This window comes from Pleurodeles waltl, chromosome 4_2 (assembly GCF_031143425.1).
Source record: "Pleurodeles waltl isolate 20211129_DDA chromosome 4_2, aPleWal1.hap1.20221129, whole genome shotgun sequence".
Lineage (NCBI taxonomy): Eukaryota > Metazoa > Chordata > Amphibia > Caudata > Salamandridae > Pleurodeles > Pleurodeles waltl.
The window spans coordinates 510,635,528-510,655,151 of NC_090443.1; the positions used below are offsets into that span (position 1 = coordinate 510,635,528).

At 44.6% G+C, this 19,624-nt stretch overlaps 1 protein-coding gene across 2 annotated transcripts in view; it reads right to left on the bottom strand.

Annotated features, from left to right (window-relative positions):
• The window catches only part of ODR4 (odr-4 GPCR localization factor homolog), a 171,960-nt gene that overhangs the window by 9,135 nt on the left and 143,201 nt on the right, over positions 1-19,624 (bottom strand). For both annotated transcript variants that reach the window (XM_069232000.1, XM_069232001.1), the window contains one exon: positions 1,327-1,437. In XM_069232000.1, the coding sequence (XP_069088101.1) occupies positions 1,327-1,437 (111 nt within the window). The remainder of the gene's footprint in view (positions 1-1,326; positions 1,438-19,624) is intronic.

A 19,624-nucleotide genomic window follows, 5' to 3' on the forward strand; every position in this document is an offset into this window, starting at 1 on the left:
TCTTAAAACCCAATTTAGGCAATGACATTGAATTACGAAATATATTTTAAAAACAAGACAACGTTTAAAAAAACATAGCTGAGATCTTGGAGTCTGTGGCATGTGTGTTAAAAGAAACTCGAGACATGGATACTTGGAGCGTTTATAAAGGAGAAATCAGACATCCAATGGAGGTGACTATGTGGCTCTGCCGTCAGAACCACTCTGGCTGCCACTTGAGTTGATTTATATCACTGATTTTACTTGACATCTAGGATTTTATGTACCCAGAAACACAGGGTAAATAGCTATTGAAAATAAATATGTGCATTCAGTTTATAATAAGCACTCACATGGAGTAGATTGTGTTAAAATAGGATTGGCTATTTATTCAATAGTAGGACTCCTACCCTTTGTGACATGTTTGTGTACATGGCATGTTTCCTGTTTAACAAATAGTATCAAATGAAATATATCTAAAGTTGTCAGTGTTCATTGAAAAAGAATGAGCTGAGCAAGCTACAGAGAGGATCCAGGTAGGAAAGATGGTGCACTATTATGATCACTTGAAACAACTGTTGTGTGACATTTGAGAACGTCATTGTGGAGGCACAGTGACCTGGATATAAGTCATATGTTGTGTTCGAACATTTTCTGCTTCCCATAAGAGGGCCTAAACGGCATAAAGAATTGAGACAACCACGAGAAACATCCTTTTCCCTTATTGAGGAAAGTAGTTGGGCAGAGCACTACTATAAATCTAATACTTTGGGAAAAAAGATTTTTGTTTGTGGCCTCATCAAAACTAGGTGATCATGTGGATCGCCTATAAGAACCTGTATCATGCAGGTGAAAGATGTGTTGCTACTTTTACTGACTGTTGAAAGGCAACTTCAAGATCACAGAAAGGAAAACGATAAGGTTCATAACTTTCTTTTGACCTGGGAACCATCTCATTCTTCAAGTGGTCCCATGAAGATCAAGATTTCTATCACATCATGGATTTCATGAAACTACTAATCAAATGGAAATAAATCTGTGGATTTGTAGCACACCGGGGTATTTAAAATCCTTCATATGGGAGGTCGTATGATCCATCACAATAGCGTCTATATACGCTGTAATACTGACAAATTACTTGTGTTGACAAAATATAAAAGGTATCATCGTCTCCAGCTACTGTTTACTTTTAAAAGATTAATACATTCTGTAAACTAACATACAGGACAAAATCCTATGATTGGAAGTTAACTGATTAAACATCAACAACCTTAGTTACCGGGTTCCTTTAATATTAAGATCAAATACCAAACATGACACATGATATGGTTGCTGCTGAAAACATACCCAGATTTTGTTGAACACTGAAGGCAACTGTGGATGTCTTATTGCTCTCCTGATGTTCGATGTTGGGCGTGACAAGTCTAGGGGCATCACCTGTATCTGAAGTTGCCTTCTCTAAATAAGCAAAAAAGAGAAATGAAAAACAATGACAAAAGGTACAATTACTCAGACAAGTCACAGGTACACCAAGAACAGGTTGTCTTTGTTTATAATCAATGGCTTCAATGTCTGGCTGTGTACTGGTCAGCTTGCACTGAAAATCCCAAAAACAGTGTCTAGCAAAAGGCCACGTTCCATACTGCTGCGTCTTTGGGGTGGGAGAGGGTCCCATCTATCTATAAGTTAATACATAATAAGGGTGTCTTGGTGATGCACAGTATATTTATCGTTAAGAAACTCAAAGGTACTCGTTTTATTAGCCTAGGAGGGATAAATGTCTGAGTGGACCCACCACATTTCGAACTTCTGACCTAATGATAGAACACACATCCCTGCAGTGGATGCCTTAGTCTACTGAGCCACCATACTCTGATCAGAGAATTGCATCAATAAGGTATGGCCACACACAGTTCGCACAAATATAGGTGACATTAATTAATAGAGTACTAGTAAATGCCCTAGTGGTGGTCTCACGAGGGTCGGTGAAATTAAAAGATAATCCTTGGCATAACAAGCAATGCCATACCAAAAAGACGGGGTCATCTGAAGTTAGTATGGTGCAGTGGGCAAGGTGACTTCTTTGCACCCTATCCCCTTATGGCATCCTTGCACCTCATTTTATGTTCGATAATTTCATAAGTGATATCCCATCCGACACTCCTCATCATGAAGCACCTGAAGTAACTGTGTATGAAACGGATAATTAGAAGCAGCCACAGTTAAAGAGAAAATTGGCCAAGCTGCGAGGATAGCATTAAATTGGTGGATGAAGTCAAACAAATAAAACTAAATTATAATCTCTTAAAGAAAAAATGCCTGGGAAGACCACTGAGAAATCAATAAGAACACAGACAGGCGACCACCTTGGGCATTAACACCAGGAGAACTACGAATTGTGGGTCTCCTGCCATATGAATGAAGAACAGTGGCAGACCCACATTAAAGCCTCTTACAGCCCATGTCAACTGAGGGCATCCAGTCGCACTCTCTAAGCACAGCGTAACGTACAACCTCGAACACTCTTTTGTTTAAAAGAAGGTACCTGTGGCATGTGAACTCAAAAGCCAGCATAAATGTCTGGTGGTCAGTTACTTCCTGGCAGACTGATATTTGTTTGGCACCCAGTTGTGGTTACTAATTTAAGTGTTGTACACTATATATGAAACTTGAAATAAGTCCATAGACAGTTTCCATGCAGATAAGAGCCAGGAAGAGTCTCATGCAAAGCATATGGCCCTATACTAAAGAGCATCGTTCTACCTCGTCAATCTAATGGTGCAGAGCAAACCAGCCATATGTCTAAGGATAGCGACCCAAAACTGAGGCTTCATGGAAATAAGCTTGAACTGCGGCTCCTATTTTTTTTTAACATGAGAAGACCCCATGTACTTCCTATTTACCTCACCCACAATACTCGATTAAGCCTTCCTTGTCTTATAAGCATGATTCCCTCCCTACTATTTTCCAGTCCCTCATTTCTTGATTTCCGCCCTATCTTTCCTCTTCATCATTACTTGCATCTATGTTCCCCTTACCTCTTTTTTACCCTATTATCAATAAGCCCAATGCCCTCCTTCCTCTTGTCTCCCTTGCTTCCATCTTTTCTCCTATTCCTTTTTCATGCTCCTGTTCATCTTCCTTTTATCTTCCGCCTTCCTCGTGGGTCAAGATAGACTGAAAAACGTTTTTTGGGCCCAAACAATCTAACTGGCCTTTAAAAAAAGAAATTACTTATAAGTATTAAGTACTCATAGTTCCTTTCCCTAATGTTTGAGACTATTAAGCATGTTTAGTTGATTTTCCCATATGAACCTGGAAGGGCCACTTCTTAATTTTCTTTTCAATTTTAAATTGCCTAAACCTCACCGTGGCCATTCCTCAAGTGTGCCCTTCAATGAAATAACACTCAAAATGCATTCTTTAGTTTTCGTCACGATAACAGAAGACCTGTTCCAGTTGTTTTGTTTTGGGGTACTCGGTGTAGATTGTGTTTCAATATTGTAACAGTTGCAATACTAAGGACCTGGCAAGTCCAGAGTACTAGATAGGATCTCTTGGGGCGTTGGACTTGGTCACTAAAAATATTTGGAGGGACAGTACTAAGTATGAAACAAAACACACACCACATACTTTACTTTTTGCATATTACTTAACAGCAGTGCCTTATTAATGTAATTAGATGTAGCTTCTTCAAATGTATGCAAAAAAAACTTACCAGAAGTCTATTTCGGCTTGGCATTTTCCAAATCGAGTCTAAAACAGCATAAGTGTTGCCAAAAATAAAATTGTTGTTGACGATGTCAAGCACAAAGTATTAGGACCCTACGAAATGGGTTCGTTCGACCACCTCCACTGTATTACTTACAAAATAGCACGGAATGCTCATTTGAGTTCACCGATGTCCTGCCAAGCGCCACAGAAAAATGGGTGTAAAGTAAGCTGCAAAGCAAGATGATTAAATTGGGGTGGGCCACTGTCTACTTACCACGATGACTCGAGAGAAAGTACGACCCTTGGGGTTCTCCAGCCATAAAAGGGAAAACAAGTAAGTCCCTAGAAATGCTGTGACTCACTTGCCTCAGGAAACTACCTGATTAGCTGAAAACACGCGAACCAGCTTTGGTGCAAGGGCACAAATCATTTATTATTTTCCAAGAAATAATTTTTGGGAGCTTAGCATGTGATGAATAACAGTGAAGTTTCCATTTCTGCCCAATAACCTGGGGATGACTAAACAGGAATGTGAAGCTTGCACTTCAAACAAAACCACAAACGTCCTCAGAAAGTCTCTCAGGCTTGGGGATGGCATCCATATGTTAATGTGGATTAGAGTGACACAGAAGTGTATTAAAAAGGACAGTCTTGATGCCTGGTCGAAGCCTGGCCATTTAGTGTTCTGTTACTCGAGGTGTGGCTGTGCTGAAACCCTTTAATACTTAATAGAGTCAAACGATCACAGGACTCTATCATTTAACCATGCACTATTCAGAACTGACAATTCTTACATTTATATATGAATTTAGATTTGAAACATCAGATTTTTCAAGCACAGACCAGAGTGATGTGAAGCACTTTCTGAAAGGTGAATTAAACATTTACAAGATTTCTTTCAGAATCCTCTGTTGTGCATGGTTTTCTTGCTGCACGATGGATGTCAAGAGTCAGGCTGGTCAAGGGCCACAGAACACTCCTGCTGTAGGATGCACGTGTCTCCCAGTGCCAGGCTGGGGTTGCTGCTTTGTGGGCTCTCTTGGGGACATGCTTGTAGGGTAGCAGACCTTCAGATGCCACAGTGAAGCATGTTGAAGCAACTGAAGAAAATGTTCTTTTACGGCATACTGCAAAGGGCTGTATTCAGGGGCAAACAACGGGAGAAGAGGTTCAAAGCACTGTGACATGCTCCTCAGAAACAGGGGGTCTAGGTAGCACTTGGGAGTTCACCAGGGTGACTAGGACTCATATTAGGGCATTTTAGATGGAATCATCACAAAAGCTGTGGTACCTTGGTGGCACAGATACCCTTGGAGGCAAAGAGAGTACAGTATGTGAGAAACATTCAAATACAGAATATGTTTCACCATGCATACTCAAAAGAAAAAAACAGAGGTTTCCACAAGGATAGACGCCAGTGCAATACAGCCTGAGCCCTCATTATGACATTGGTGGTCTTTTTGGGAGATCGCCGTGCTGGCACCGCCAAAAGACTGCCGTATTACGAGCCAGAGATGGAAGACTGCCAGATTACAGCCACAAACGCAACACTGCCAGGCTGGCAGAGGGCGGGAGAAAGGCGGTTCAACCACCAGCACCGCCACGCCACAAGGACTCTGCCCTCCATTTTACGAGCAGTAATATGGCAAGGCCGTCCTTGCACGGCGGTGCAGCATTGGCAGTGGAAGCGCTGACACCCACACCCTCCGGGACGACCACCTCGACGTGGGCTGCTGTGCGGCCCAGACAGGTAGGTGGAGTGACTGTAAGGTGTGTGTGTGCAGCAGGCGCATCTGTGTGGTGTGTGAGTGAATGCGTGCGAGCATGTATGTGTGTATGTCGGAAAGGGGGTGCATGCGTGTGTGACTGTATGCGTGCATGAAGGGGGTGGGAGGCGGGGGGTGTGGCAGGTGCATGTGTGTGGTGTGTGAGTGAATGCGTACGAGCATATGTGTGTGTGTGTGTGTTGGAAAGGGGGTGCATGCATGTGTGACTGTATGCGTGCATGAAGGGGGTGGGAGGTGGGGTGTGTGTATGATAGCGGAGGGGGTGTGAATGAATGTGGAGGGGGATGTGTATGTGTATGAATGCGGAAGTGGGTGGGAGTGTGTATGAATGCAGAGAAGGGGTGCGTATGTGTGAGAGCGAGTGAGGGTGCATGTATGTCAGTGTGAGAGTGAGAGGGCGTGCATGTATGTCAGTGTGAGAGAGTGGGGGTGTTTGTATGTATGCGTGCGATCGGGTGTCTGGATTTTTGTGTGCGGTTGGGTGGAGGTGTCTGGATGTCTGCGGTTGGGTGGGGGGGTGGGTGTCTGCAAGTGTGTGGATGTGTGTGCCGGCGACAGGAATGGGGATTACCGCCAAAGTTTTCGTGGTGGGTGACTGCCGCAAAAAGCCTGGTGGCTTGCTGCCTCCCAATACGGCCGCCGGTCTTAGGCCTGCCGCCGGCCCAGAGGAGCTCACGGTCAGCCGCGCTGGTTCAACCGTACAGGCGGGACTGGCAGAGTTGTGGTGGTTTGGCTTCAGTCAAATCATTGAACTTGTAATGCAGCAGTCTTTACGGCCGGGTCTGCGGCGGTTAGACCTCCACCGCGAGTGTGGTGGTCTTAAGACCGCCATACTCGTAATGAGGCTCTGAGTCCTTTAATGGTGTTATCCATCGCCGAAAATGGCAGCTACTGATCACAGAAGTGAAACAGGAACAAGGGACACTGCATGGCCCTCTCAGGTAAGTCAGATGGCACCTCAGAGAAGCTAGACTTCCGTGTCACCTATTTACGTAGAGGGGACACTAAGGAGTCAAAATGGTTTTGGGAAAGTGTAAAAGAAGTGCACCATGTCCCCATAGTGTATAGGCAAGCACTGACAAGGCTGAGAGGTCTCAGTTTTATCAGGGAAAGTATTTATTAGTAGTTGGGCAACTTTGTCTGGGTAGTCTTCAACTGCCCTAGAAAGAAAATCCCAGATCTTGATCCTTGAAGTTGTTCATGACAGATTGGCATGACGTATCCTTTTGCTAAAATACTTGCAGGGAGGAGTCCCTGTTGGGAAGCAGTACTGTCCTGGGCGGGAGGCGCACACAGATACCAAGTAAATTAAGTAGTTCACATAAAAACGGAAAGGAGTGGGTATATATTCAAAATAAAAAGAGCTCGAAAGAAAACAGATGGGAAGTAGGGGAGGAGTGAAACCTCACAAAAAATCAAGCTTTAGAAAGTCAAGCAAGTGGTTTTCCACATAAAGGTAGTAATACGCGATACATAGAAGTACGTAATGATATTATGATATTAAGGTATAGTACTTTTTTGTGCTTCGATTATTTAAGAGAAATAACCCGAGGCAGAGATAGACGGTGTGGTTATCGAGGATCTGAGAAACATGTTATTTGTGGGAAACTTGGATCAGAGTTCAAGTCTGTACATGGCCTGGAAAGGCAGAGTGACATCCTACACAAAAATCACAAAAGCAGGAAGAGCAGAGGTTGGTGTTTCTAAGTTAAAATTTGCGATTTGATCTAAAATGGCTGCCATTGCTGAAATCATGAGGCCTGACGAGACATGCCTCCTTGGCTCGATAATGTCTTCAGAGGGCGTGCATCCATTTGACCAGCATATAATACAAAACATTGGGGGTTATTACAACTTTGGAGGAGGTGTTAATCCATCCCAAAAGTGACGGTAACGTGACGGATATACCACCAGCAGTATTACGAGTCCATTATATCCTATGGAACTCGTAATATGGCTGGTGGTATATCTGTCACTTTACCGTCACTTTTGGGACGGATGAACACCTCCTCCAAAGTTGTAATAACCCCCATTATGTTTTAAGATGACTGCTTCGTTGTTGGAATATGGACGTAAAATAATACATCTATATACAAGTTATTTTTTTAAGAGTATGTGGTGGCACAAACACCATAACTTGAAGGGGGACAGGTGAGAGGAACTGCCTTTAACATGACGTCTTTTTCTAAAGGCACACACTCACACCTAGGAGGATCTTGGTGCTTAACAAGAGCTGTTTCTTCCTACTCAATGGTACTTATTTATTGATGTTGAAAGGAAGACTACCAAAGGATATGAACCCAAGACCACGAGGGTAAACACAGATTCTTAGATTCTTACATTGGATGCAATAGCCCCTTGAGCAATTACACTATGCTTTAATAGAACGCATTTCAATAGATTTCTGAGGCCACATAGCATAAATGTCACACACGATATCTGAGATTAACATGCACTGACAAAGCCAATAAATATGGTTTTTAACACAAGCATGTAAATTATGGCATAAATTCACTGGCATAACAATAGCCCCTGTGGTGCAGTGGGTGGGGGGATGAGCTCCAGGGGCCCCCTCAGCACTGTACACTGTGCACAGTAGGTCCCTGGCCTGAGAGCTCTTGACTGGGTGGGTACTTGTACTGCCGTGTACTTTGCATGGTGCCCCCCTCAAGTTTTGTTACGCTAAAGCATTAATAAATTATGTTTACATGAGTTGCATGCAGAAATTCTATTTAGCACATTAATGCCAGACCTACTGGCTTTGCCAATTCTGGGGAAACAAGTATTGGCAAACCAATATGTATTGCTAGTGAGTGGAGTGGAACATGGTCAACTGAGGGTGGGATGGCGGGGGGGCAAGCAACACGGACAACAAATGGAGGGTTTTTGGAATGGAGCAACTCTGTATTAATGGGGACTTGACGTCATATGAGGACCTCAATATGGAGATGGGGGGAAGCTCTCTAAATGTAAACACCTTCAAATAGTTAACTGCGTGGAGAGTGTGAAAGATGAGTTGTGGGGCTCTAATGAGCTGGAAGAGCTATTATATCAGAAGGCCTCCTTGAAGAAGGAAGTGACAAGATGGTACTGGCTGATGATGGACGTCGCAGATGGAGAACTCACCCTGCCAGAAAAAGTGTGGGGAGAACACTTTCCTGGAATACAGATAAGAGATTTATGGCAAATATCTACTACTCTTTTGTATGCTACAGTTAAACCCGCCTGTTTAAGAAGAAACCATTTGTTTTCAACCCATATGGCCTGCTGGACCCCAGAGAAACTATCCAAACTGGCGCAAAGTAACTTGGTTAGCTGTAAAAATGTGGTTTGGATTCTGCTGACAATCTACATATGTTTTTGAAGTGTCCTCAGCTCAGACTGTTTTGGAAAGAGGTAGGTGAAGCAATAAGCGAAATTCTTTCAATAAATTGCCAGGTAAGCTCCCCACTAGTCACTTTTGGATGACGGCAGGACCTAACAAAGTCTAATAGAGACCTGTAAAAAAATGGATCAGTGCCTTTCCTCAGTTTTTCGTGGAGTGGGAAGATTTGATTATTTATAATCTAAAACTTGATATGAAGGAGGAGAATAGAAAATACAAATTTCGGGGTCCTCTTCTTTTCTGTTTCTGGCTTTCGAAGTGAATGAGGACATTAAAACAAATTTAAAAAATGGAGGGAGGGATGGCAAATGGGAGCAAGCAACACAAACAGTGAATGGAGGTGGACATGGCAGATGGGGGCAAGCAACACAACAACAAAAGGAGTGAGGGAGGGCAGGAGGAGCAAGCAACACAGACAACAAAAGGAGGGATGGCGGATAGAGACAATCAACACAGACAACAAAAGGATGGACAGAAGGAGGATAAAAGCTAAAATTCAATGCAGCGAGGAAGGGTTACAGAAAGACACACTGAGCACGGCAAATTGTGGGTGGTGGAAGTACATAAGGGAGGCAACTGGCTCACACACTCTCATGGAGTGTTTTATACATTTTTTTAAACGTAGCACTTCAAAAACCAGTAGTAGAAGGACACAAGTAATGCATACATGCTCCAGGGGCAGGACAAATGCACAAAAAGGATGGAAGCATACAGGAACTGACAAATAAGAAGCAAGAAAATTAAACTGACAATGAAGCCAGCCAATACTAAGTTGTGTCTTGTAGGCTTTGACATATAAAGTCACAAAAAGGGCTGCTTTCTGTGTGGACTGACAATAGGAGACAATTTAATGTGAAAATGTGCAGACAACATAGCTTTCAGATGTAAAATAGACCTTTTGCATTCCAGGTGAAGTGTTTCCTGGAAGGTAGAAAGATACATGAAACAGCTAATGGTATGAAGTGGATGACTAATGCAGCTCTTTTTAGAGTCGAAACCTATTGACTTTGCCACTACTTGTTTCAATTTATGTATAACAGTAATTGTATTTTTTCATATATTTCCAAATAAAGTTCTAAATAGTATCAGAAAATAACCCAGTTTCCCGTTGTCGTTTTCCAAACGCCACCTTAAAACAACTACATTTTTTGATGTATTTTATTTAAGTAATACAGCACTGACAACTACTAAAATGAAATCACTTTCAGGTGCAACAAAGAAAAGAGAGTTAGAGGCAACTGAGGAGCCGCAGGGGAGAAGACTGAGTGGCAACAAAAAACGAAAGGTACAAAGAGTAATTCCGCCATAATAGAGGGGCAGCTAGTCAGTTTATATCGAGGTTCGTTATGACGAGGATCATTCAGCTGGTCCAAGCTGATAGAGAGTTAACATCGTTATTATGGTATTTTTTCGTTTAGAGGCATCTGTGCAAGACAAGGGGTAATTGACACCACATCGCAGCTCTGTAGTAAACAGTTTCCACCAAGTCTCTTTGTAAAGTGTAGCTTCATTAGTGGTGATCAGGTTGCTTAGTGATTTAAAAAACAGGAAGTGCTTATTGAGGGAGTTTGGTGCTTGGTGGTACGTAGCCTTTCAGATAGTTTTTACGGTGTTAGTCTCGGTTGATGGGTCACCGCATTGAATGGGGAGGAACTGAAATCACAAACTGGATTGCAGCATTAGCGTACAAAAGAACAGGCTGTTCATGTCCTCGGGGTCCAGCTCTGCTCCACATAAATTAATTGCATTTATAAAAATAGACGTTAAGTTATTTTTTAAAAATCTATCTATTTTGAAAGAACAAAGGTTGATTTGTAGCTTGCTATAGAGTCGCTAGTATTCAACGAAACCTTCAGTAACTTGTTTATTTCAAGTCGATGCCTCATACGTCATCATATATATTTTCAACTGTAACCACAAGAAAAACAATCTGTGTGAACGGAAGTCGTAGAATTTGCATCACTGGTTTCTGCTAACACAAATAAGCCAGATACATTTATAAATTTGATCTGCAAGCTTAAAAGGACAATTGTGCAGCCTTTCTTTTTTATTGGTCATGTTGGCGAAGCAGGATATTGCCCAGGAGGGTGTTTTAGAAGGACTGAGTATTCTCGCAGTACACTCGTGAGAAACAAGTGTGCGTCGGTGAAGGAGCCGATGCCAGTCACTTGGGGACAATGTTTCTAACCCTGCTGCACGACTAACACTTATGGGGCGAATCGACGTCAGTGTTTTCAACACTGTGTTTACTGCCTGGCCTCCAACTGCCCCGCTGAAGGAGAAACGGTTAAACAAAAATATATGTAGTCAGGCCAGAAATTCAGTAAATAGTCAGCGAACATGGCTGTACAACTAAACTTTAATTACTGGTGATGAGGAACAACCAGAAGGGGCAGACAGACTGTCTAGTGCACTGTCGCATACACCGCTACAGGCGGAATGTCACAAGCACTGTCCACACGGACACCTGTAGATGAACTTCGAAGAGCACTGTCCCCACGGGCAGCTAAATGCAAGCCATTGTGAGCACTGTCCCCACGGACAGCTAAATGCAAGCCACTGTGAGCACTGTCCCCACGGACAGCTAAATGCAAGCCACTGTGAGTACTGTCCCCACGGACAGCTAAATGCAAGCCACTGTGAGCACTGTCCCTACGGGCAGCTAAATGCAAGCCATTGTGAGCACTGTCCCATGGGCAGCTAAATGCAAACCATTGTGAGCACTGTCCCCACGGGCAAGCCACTGTGAGCACTGTCCCCACGGGCAGCTAAATGCAAGCCACTGTGAGCACTGTCCCCACAGACAGCTTAATGCAAGCCACTGTGAGTACTGTCCCCACGGACAGCTAAATGCAAGCCACTGTGAGCACTGTCCCCACGTGCAGCCGGGCAGCTAAATGCAAGCCACTGTGAGCACTGTCCCCAAGTGCAGCCGGGCAGCTAAATGCAAGCCACTGTGAGCACTGTCCCCACGGACAGCTAAATGCAAGCCACTGTGAGTACTGTCCCCACGGACAGCTAAATGCAAGCCACTGTGAGCACTGTCCCCACGTGCAGCCGGGCAGCTAAATACAAGCCACTGTGAGCACTGTCCCCACGGGCAAGCCACTGTGAGCACTGTCCCCACGGGCAGCTAAATGCAAGCCACTGTGAGCACTGTCCCCACATGCAGCCGGGCAGCTAAATGCAAGCCACTGTGAGCACTGTCCCCACGGACAGCTAAATGCAAGCCACTGTGAGTACTGTCCCCACGGACAGCTAAATGCAAGCCACTGTGAGCACTGTCCCCACGTGCAGCCGGGCAGCTAAATGCAAGCCACTGTGAGCACTGTCCCCACGGGCAGCTAAATGCAAGCCACTGTGAGCACTGTCCCCACGGACATCTAAATGCAAGCCACTGTGAGCACTGTCCCCACGTGCAGCCGGGCAGCTAAATGCAAGCCACTGTGAGCACTGTCCCCACGGGCAAGCCACTGTGAGCACTGTCCCCACGGGCAGCTAAATGCAAGCCACTGTGAGCACTGTCCCCACGTGCAGCCGGGCAGCTAAATGCAAGCCACTGTGAGCACTGTCCCCACGGACAGCTAAATGCAAGCCACTGTGAGTACTGTCCCCACGGACAGCTAAATGCAAGCCACTGTGAGCACTGTCCCCACGTGCAGCCGGGCGGCTAAATGCAAGCCACTGTGAGCACTGTCCCCACGGGCAGCTAAATGCAAGCCACTGTGAGCACTGTCCCCACGTGCAGCCGGGCGGCTAAATGCAAGCCACTGTGAGCACTGTCCCCACGGGCAGCTAAAAGCAAGCCACTGCGAGCACTGTCCCCACGGGCAGCTAAATGCAAGCCACTGTGAGCACTGTCCCCACGGGCAGCTAAATGCAAGCCACTGTGAGCACTGTCCCCACAGCTGGGAATAGGCGCACTGTCAAAGGCACTATCCGCACAGGCAGTACAGATGGACTGTCAAGAGCACCACCCGCTCAGTGACAGGCGAACTCTCCAGAGTACTGTCACAGAGACAGTTAAAGGCACATTGTCCCAAGCACTGCCACAAAACAGATAGATTCAGGAAGAATGTCAAGAGCACTCTCCACACAGAGTTACAGGCAAACTGTTGTGAGAACTGTCAACACAGTAACGGGCAAAGCGACAAGAGCACTGCCCATGCAGTAGGTTGGTTACAGGCGGACCGCCAATAGCACTGTCCAGAAAGACAGCTAAAGGTTAACTGTCACAAGACTGTCCACACAGACAGGTATAGTCAAACTGACAACAGCACTATACACACAGCAATTGGTAAGAGATGGACCATCAAGAGCACTGTCCACACAGCCGAAGGTGCTGAAAAGAATAGACACCTGCGCACAGGGGTGGCACCTTTATGAGGCTCCGCTCCATCATCCGGTGCGGAACAAAGTCAACGCAGAGCCGCGTAGGAGCACTGCTTAAAAAACTTCCTGGTCCCATATGGCACCTGGGGAATATTCCAAAGGTGAGCAATCTGCGGATAGAAGCATCCAGCAGGAAGAATCCAGTAGGAAGTTGATTACAGGCAGACAGTTAAGAAAACTTTCCACTCATCCAGTTTAAGGCAGACTATCAAGAGCACCGTGCACACAGATACAGGCGGACTCACAGGCGCACTGGCTACACAGACACAGGCAGACTGTCAAGATCACTGACCACACAGTTTCATTCAGCAGGCTTATAAGACATCTACAGATACAGTTAAATGCTTCAGCAATTCTTCATACACAACCCACCAGTAACCACTGTAACTGTGATTGTATTTATATAGTGCTTAGTGCCCCTGACGAGGCGTTGAAGTGCTTTTCCGCAAGTAGCACGCTATTCCGGAACCCAAAAGGATTAGTGGGGGATTAGTATAAGGAAATATGAATATAGGATTAGTATTAGTATAGGGCGGTATGAGTTAATTTGAGGGAAGGACATGGGAATCTGTTAGTTGGATTGAACAGAATAATGGAGGGATAGAAGAGGGAAGAATCGAGAACTGTTAATTGGGAGATCATAGTAGTAAAATGAGGTTTGGGAAGAGGAAAGGAGAGATGGAGGAGGGGAGAGTCTGTAGAAAGGGATTAGGGAGATCACAGTAATAAAATGGGGTTTGGGATGAGTCAAAGGAGAGATACATGAGGGAGAATTTAGTAGTGTAGTTTGGGAGATCATAGCAGTAAACTGAGGTATAAGTTGAGCCTGGAGGGGTAGTGCAGGGAAAAGTCTAGGAAGGGTTATTTTGGAGATCACAGTAGTAGAATGGGTTTGGGATGAGTCAAAGAGTAGAGATAGAGGACAGATTGATAGATGTATAGGGTGATGGTGAGACAGAGTAAACCTTTTGAGAGACTCATTTTCTTTTCCTTTTTTTCTCTTGCACAGTAGGATTAAAGTAATAAATATATAGAAACATGATTACATAATAAAGGAATTTATGTGTAAGGAATATAATATATTGAGATTTAAAGTTGTATCGTATAAACGCAGCCTTTCAAGTGTTGCAGTTAATTTGTGTACTTTTATAATATTATTTTATATTTCATCAATATTTCAATAGGAAAATGCATGTAGATAAATAGTTACAATAATATTTACCTATGGTGAAAGATAAAATAAAAACAGATTCATAAGCATCAAATCAAACAACTTATATAGAAACTATGAAAAAGACCCATGAACATGTTAAGCGTAGAATAATATACACACACATATATATAGATATATATATATATACACATACACATTTAACCATAAGTAATATACACATTTGTTTAACAGACCTAATGAGTATGTATATATTTTAAGATAAAATAGATATTATACATATTTGTACAAAGAAATACACATATCTAGATATATACATATAATCAAATTATAAATGTTTGCATACACAGGGTAGTCCATTGGTGTTTGAGTATGGTGGTTATGTAGGAACGAGTAAACTCCAGAGTAGCCTTCTGAAGATAAAACTGGTATCCGTGGATCTTATATTTGGGGGTAATGAATTCCATAGTTTGGCCACTTGAACAGAGAAAGATGTACCACCTATTGTCTTTTTCTTGTATGGTGGGGTTTTGAGGCGGGGTGCCAATCTTTAAAAGAGGTTTCTTTGTGGAATGTATTTGGTGATCTTATTCCTGATGAAAAGTGGTCCTGTTCCATGTATTGCTTTGTGGGTGATACAAGGCAGCTTGAAGGTGGATCTTCTGGCAACCAGTAACCAAAGTAGGGTCCTCAAGGCAGGGGAGATGTGGGTTTGTGGCTTTACATGTAGGAGTTGTCTGGCAGCAGAGTTCTGAATTTGTTGTAGTTTTTTAATTGTAGATAGAGATGATCCATGGTAGAGGCCATAGGCGTAATCCAGTTTAGACAGTACAAGAGAGATAGTCGCCCGGACCTTATGTGGAAATCTGAGGTAAGAGAAGGTGCATCACAGAGTTTTCATGATGATGTAGCTTGATCTTGCTAATTTGTCCAATTGGGCATTCATTGTTAATTTGGAGTCCTTGGTAATTCCCAGGTTTCTAACTTCCTTCGATACTTTAGGAGGTGGTCCTAGATCGTCAGGCCAGACGCAGAGTGGGTCATAATTTTTTCAAATGTCACATGTAAGTATTTCCATTTTGAAAACATTCAGTTTGAGATGGCTCCATGTCATACACTGATCAATGGCTCTGAAGCAACTGAAGATTTGTGAGTTTGCAATGTATTTGGGGCATTCTAGTTAAAGGAGCATTTGTGTGTCATCTGCATAGCTTTAGCATGAGAGTTGAAATTAATTGATCAATGCCAGTAATGACTTAATGTAGATGTTGAAAAGCATGAGTGAGATGATTGAGCCTTGAGGGATCCCTGCTTTTGTGAAGTAGGGTTTGGGTGAGAAAGAGGGAATATGGATCACATTTGTTTTGTTAAGAACGTAGCTTGTGATCCAGTTGAGAGCAGCCCCCTATATGCCAGCTTTTATAGAGTCTTTATATCAGGGCCTCAGGGTCAATTGTGTCACAGGCAGCTGAGAGGTCCAAGAGAAGTAGTGCAGTAACTCCACTGAGGTCTACTGTGTTTTTAAGATCATCCCAGATGGCAAAGAGGGCAGATTGTAATAGGGCAGCAAAAATTTCTTTATATCTCCACCCTGATCGCAAGAAAACCCATGATATTTTCCCTAGCTCAATCCATCATTAGACATTTAAAAGTGAACGTACAAGAGCACTGTCACACAGACAGCTGGCCATACCTTCTAATTCCTGACAGAGTTCTCACTCAACAGCAACACACCTTTGCCACATATTCCATTATCAGCAAGAAGGATCATATATTAACACAATATGCCTAGCATAGCATATCAATATTTCACAGAAAGACCACTTATAAAACACTATGAACGTTACAAAATAAAACCACACACACATTCACTCCTTCACAAATACAACCAGCATGATTGTACCCTGATTCATACACCTGTGTTTATACACACATGCAGCCGGCTCACATTTGAAATAGATCCACACACACCCCGCCACCAGTTATTATTATTTTTTTTAACATGTTTTTATTGAATTTTTAATAGTGTCATACATTGCGATGCGCACAGTTAACAACAATAATAGGATGTTATCAGTTACAGTAATTTGCTGGGCACTCGTTTATTAAACTTAACAAACAACCAATAACTTTCGTACACCACTAGGTCCGCGCAATTATATCTATACTTTCAGGCGTTGCCGGCTCGTGCATTTAAGGCTTTCTTTCGTGCGGGGCTTTTATTACCGGTTGGGGTTCTAGTTGAGGGCGCCCCCTAAGGGAGGGAGGGAGCGGGGGGGGAGGTGGCTTGGCGTTCTACAGAGCCTGTATCGCTAATTAGGCATGATGGTCTGTGTGTGCTATTTGACTTGTGTGTGCTTAGGGGTGTGGTGTATTGATATCAGTGCCTAAGCGCTGTTGGCAGGTGTGTGCGCATCCCCTGATTTACTGTCCCATTATAGCCGGGGCGAAGCCCGCGGTTATCTGAGTAGTCACAGCTATCTGCGGTTCAAGTTTTTTTTTCGTCGTTCTTTGTTTCTAGTTTGGAGACCAGTGTGCCCCAGGCTTCACAGCCTGAGTGTCGCAGTCCACCCCGCGCCAGTTTCGTTAGTACCTGATGTTCAGTACGTGCCCAGCGAAGCGTGAGAGTGAGCCAGGCCCCAAGGTCGGGGGCTTTGGGGGCCTTCCAATTCATGGCTATCAGTCTTTTGTACATTGCATAAGCCAGGTCTACGAATCTGTGCATATGTTTGCTTCTTTTTGTTCTTGTCCTGAGGCCAAGTAAACAGGATTTGGGATTCGCGTCCAGGCTTAGGCCAGTCATTTTAGACAGTACAGTGGTCATCTCGGCCCACTCCCCCTGCACCCGCGGGCACTCCCAGACCATATGATAAAACTGTGCTGCTGGGGTTTTGCATCTGGGGCAGGTTGGGTCCGACCCGGGAAACATGCGTTTAATCCTGGCTGGCGCCAAATATGTCTGATGTAAGTAATTAAACTGTGTGTATTGGAATCTGGGGTTTCTTGAGACTTCGCGTGTGTGACTCAGGGCTTTTGGCCATTCTGTCTCTGAAATCGGGGCAGGCAGTGCGGCATTCCACCTCTCCCCTGCTTTCTGCAGATTAGACTCCGGGGGCTTGTTCAGAAGTTTGTACGTATTTGAGACTGCTTTTTCTCGAGTGTCGCAGCTCAGCATATGGTGCAGATTAGTTGAGGTGCTTGGCTCAGCGTCCCCAGACCCCCATGTATTTCTAATGGCGTGGCATATAGCGTGGTATATCAAAAATTGCCCTGGGCTGATCTCTGTGAGGGCCTGTATGGCTTCAAAGGACATTAGTTTTCCTTCCTCGAAACATTCTCCCACTGTGCTTATGCCCGCATCTTTCACCCAACCGGGGAGTCGTTCTAGTGGTAGGAGCGGTGAGTAGGGAAGTTTTTTGGCATCTTTTTGAATGTACTTCTTCCAGTATGCATGTGCTGCTGCCATCAATGGATTTACGCGTGTGCTTTTGGTTAGCTTGTTCATGAGCCACTCAAGCAGAGGGACTCCCTGGAGTCGGGTTATCAGCCAGGTAGCTTCCGCTGAGCTGGGATTATGGATCCAATTTAAGATCCACTGCAGCTGTGCAGCTGCAGAATAGAGCTCAAAGTTAGGGGCGCCCAGTCCACCCGCCGCTACCGGGTGATGTAGTGTACTGAGTGCGACCCGCCTTCTGCCATCACCCCACACCAGCTGCACTAGTGCAGAGTTTAAACTGTTGAAAAAGCTTTTGGGGATAATGATCGGCAGGGCCGCGAAGTAATACAGCAGCCTGGGTAGTATTAGCATGTTGGCTATGGCAACCTTTCCCAGTGGTGAGAGGGGTAATTTATTCCAGAAACGCATTGAGCTCTTTATAGATGTCACCACTCTCCCCAGATTGCCATCCCTGAGGATTTCCGCTCTGTGGTAGACGTTGACCCCTAGATATTTAAATGTGTTGAAGCACCATTTTAATTGGCCTAATGGGGTATTCTCACGTCTCGCTGGGGACCAGCCGACTAACTGTAACTGAATATGCAGGATTTCCCCCAATTAACTATCAAGCCCGAGATCTCTCCAAACTCGCACAGCAATGACATCACCGGGGGCAGCACCTCCTCTGTGCTGCGTATATATATCAAGGCATCATCTGCGTACAATGATATGACGTGGGAGGTGCCGCTCCTTACCACCCCCCATTCTTCTTTTTTTGCACGGACACGCGCGGCCAATGGTTCCATCGCCAGGGCGAACAACAGGGGGGACAGGCGGCACCCCTGCCTTGTTCCCCTGCTAATCAGGAAGCTCTCTGATATGACTCCCCCTGTCTTCACCCTGGCCTGTGGGTTAGTGTACAGAATGCGTACCCATCTTATAAATTTTGGGCCTATGCCCATTCGCTGCATGGTGGCAAACAGAAAGTCCCATTCTAGTGTATCAAATGCTTTTTCGATGTCTAGTGAAATCACCGCTTCCTCAGATGCACTCGGGGGGGTGTCGCCCATTACGCTCAGCAACCTGCGAATGTTGAGGAAGGTGTTGCGTTTTGGGATAAATCCATTCTGATCTTCGTGAACAAAAGTTTGCATGTGAGGAGCTAGCCTGTTGGCTAGTATTTTACCAAGTAGTTTGCAGTCTAGGTTTAGCAGAGACAGGGGTCTGTAGAACCTAACGTCAGTGGGGTCACGCCCCTGTTTCGGGAGGACCACTATCATTGCCTCTCTCATTGTGGGGGGCAGAGTTCCGTTAACCTCTGCTTCTTCAATAACTTTTAGGAGATGTGCGTTAAGGTGTGTCGCAAAGGTGGAGTAATATTCTGATGGCAGGCCGTCTGCCTCTGGAGCTTTATTTCTAGGTAGTTGTTCAAGAGCCTTGTTGAGTTCTCCTAGTGTGATGGGGGCCTCTAATGTCTCTCTGTCAGTATGTGTGAGTTGGGGCAGGGAGGAGTCCGCCAGAAAAGACCCGAGTTGTTGGGGAGTGCATGATGTGCGTGTAGTGTATAGTTGTGTGTAGTATTCCCTGAACGCATCATTTATTTCTTCCTGTGTGGTTGCTAGTGCGCCTGCACCTATCCCTATTGCCCCAATTGGACGGCATTGCCGTTCCTCCCATAGGAGCCATGCGAGCAGCCTACCCGATCTGTCGCCTTCCGCTTGCAATCTGGTCAAGTGGTATTTGTAGTCATGAAGGCGTAG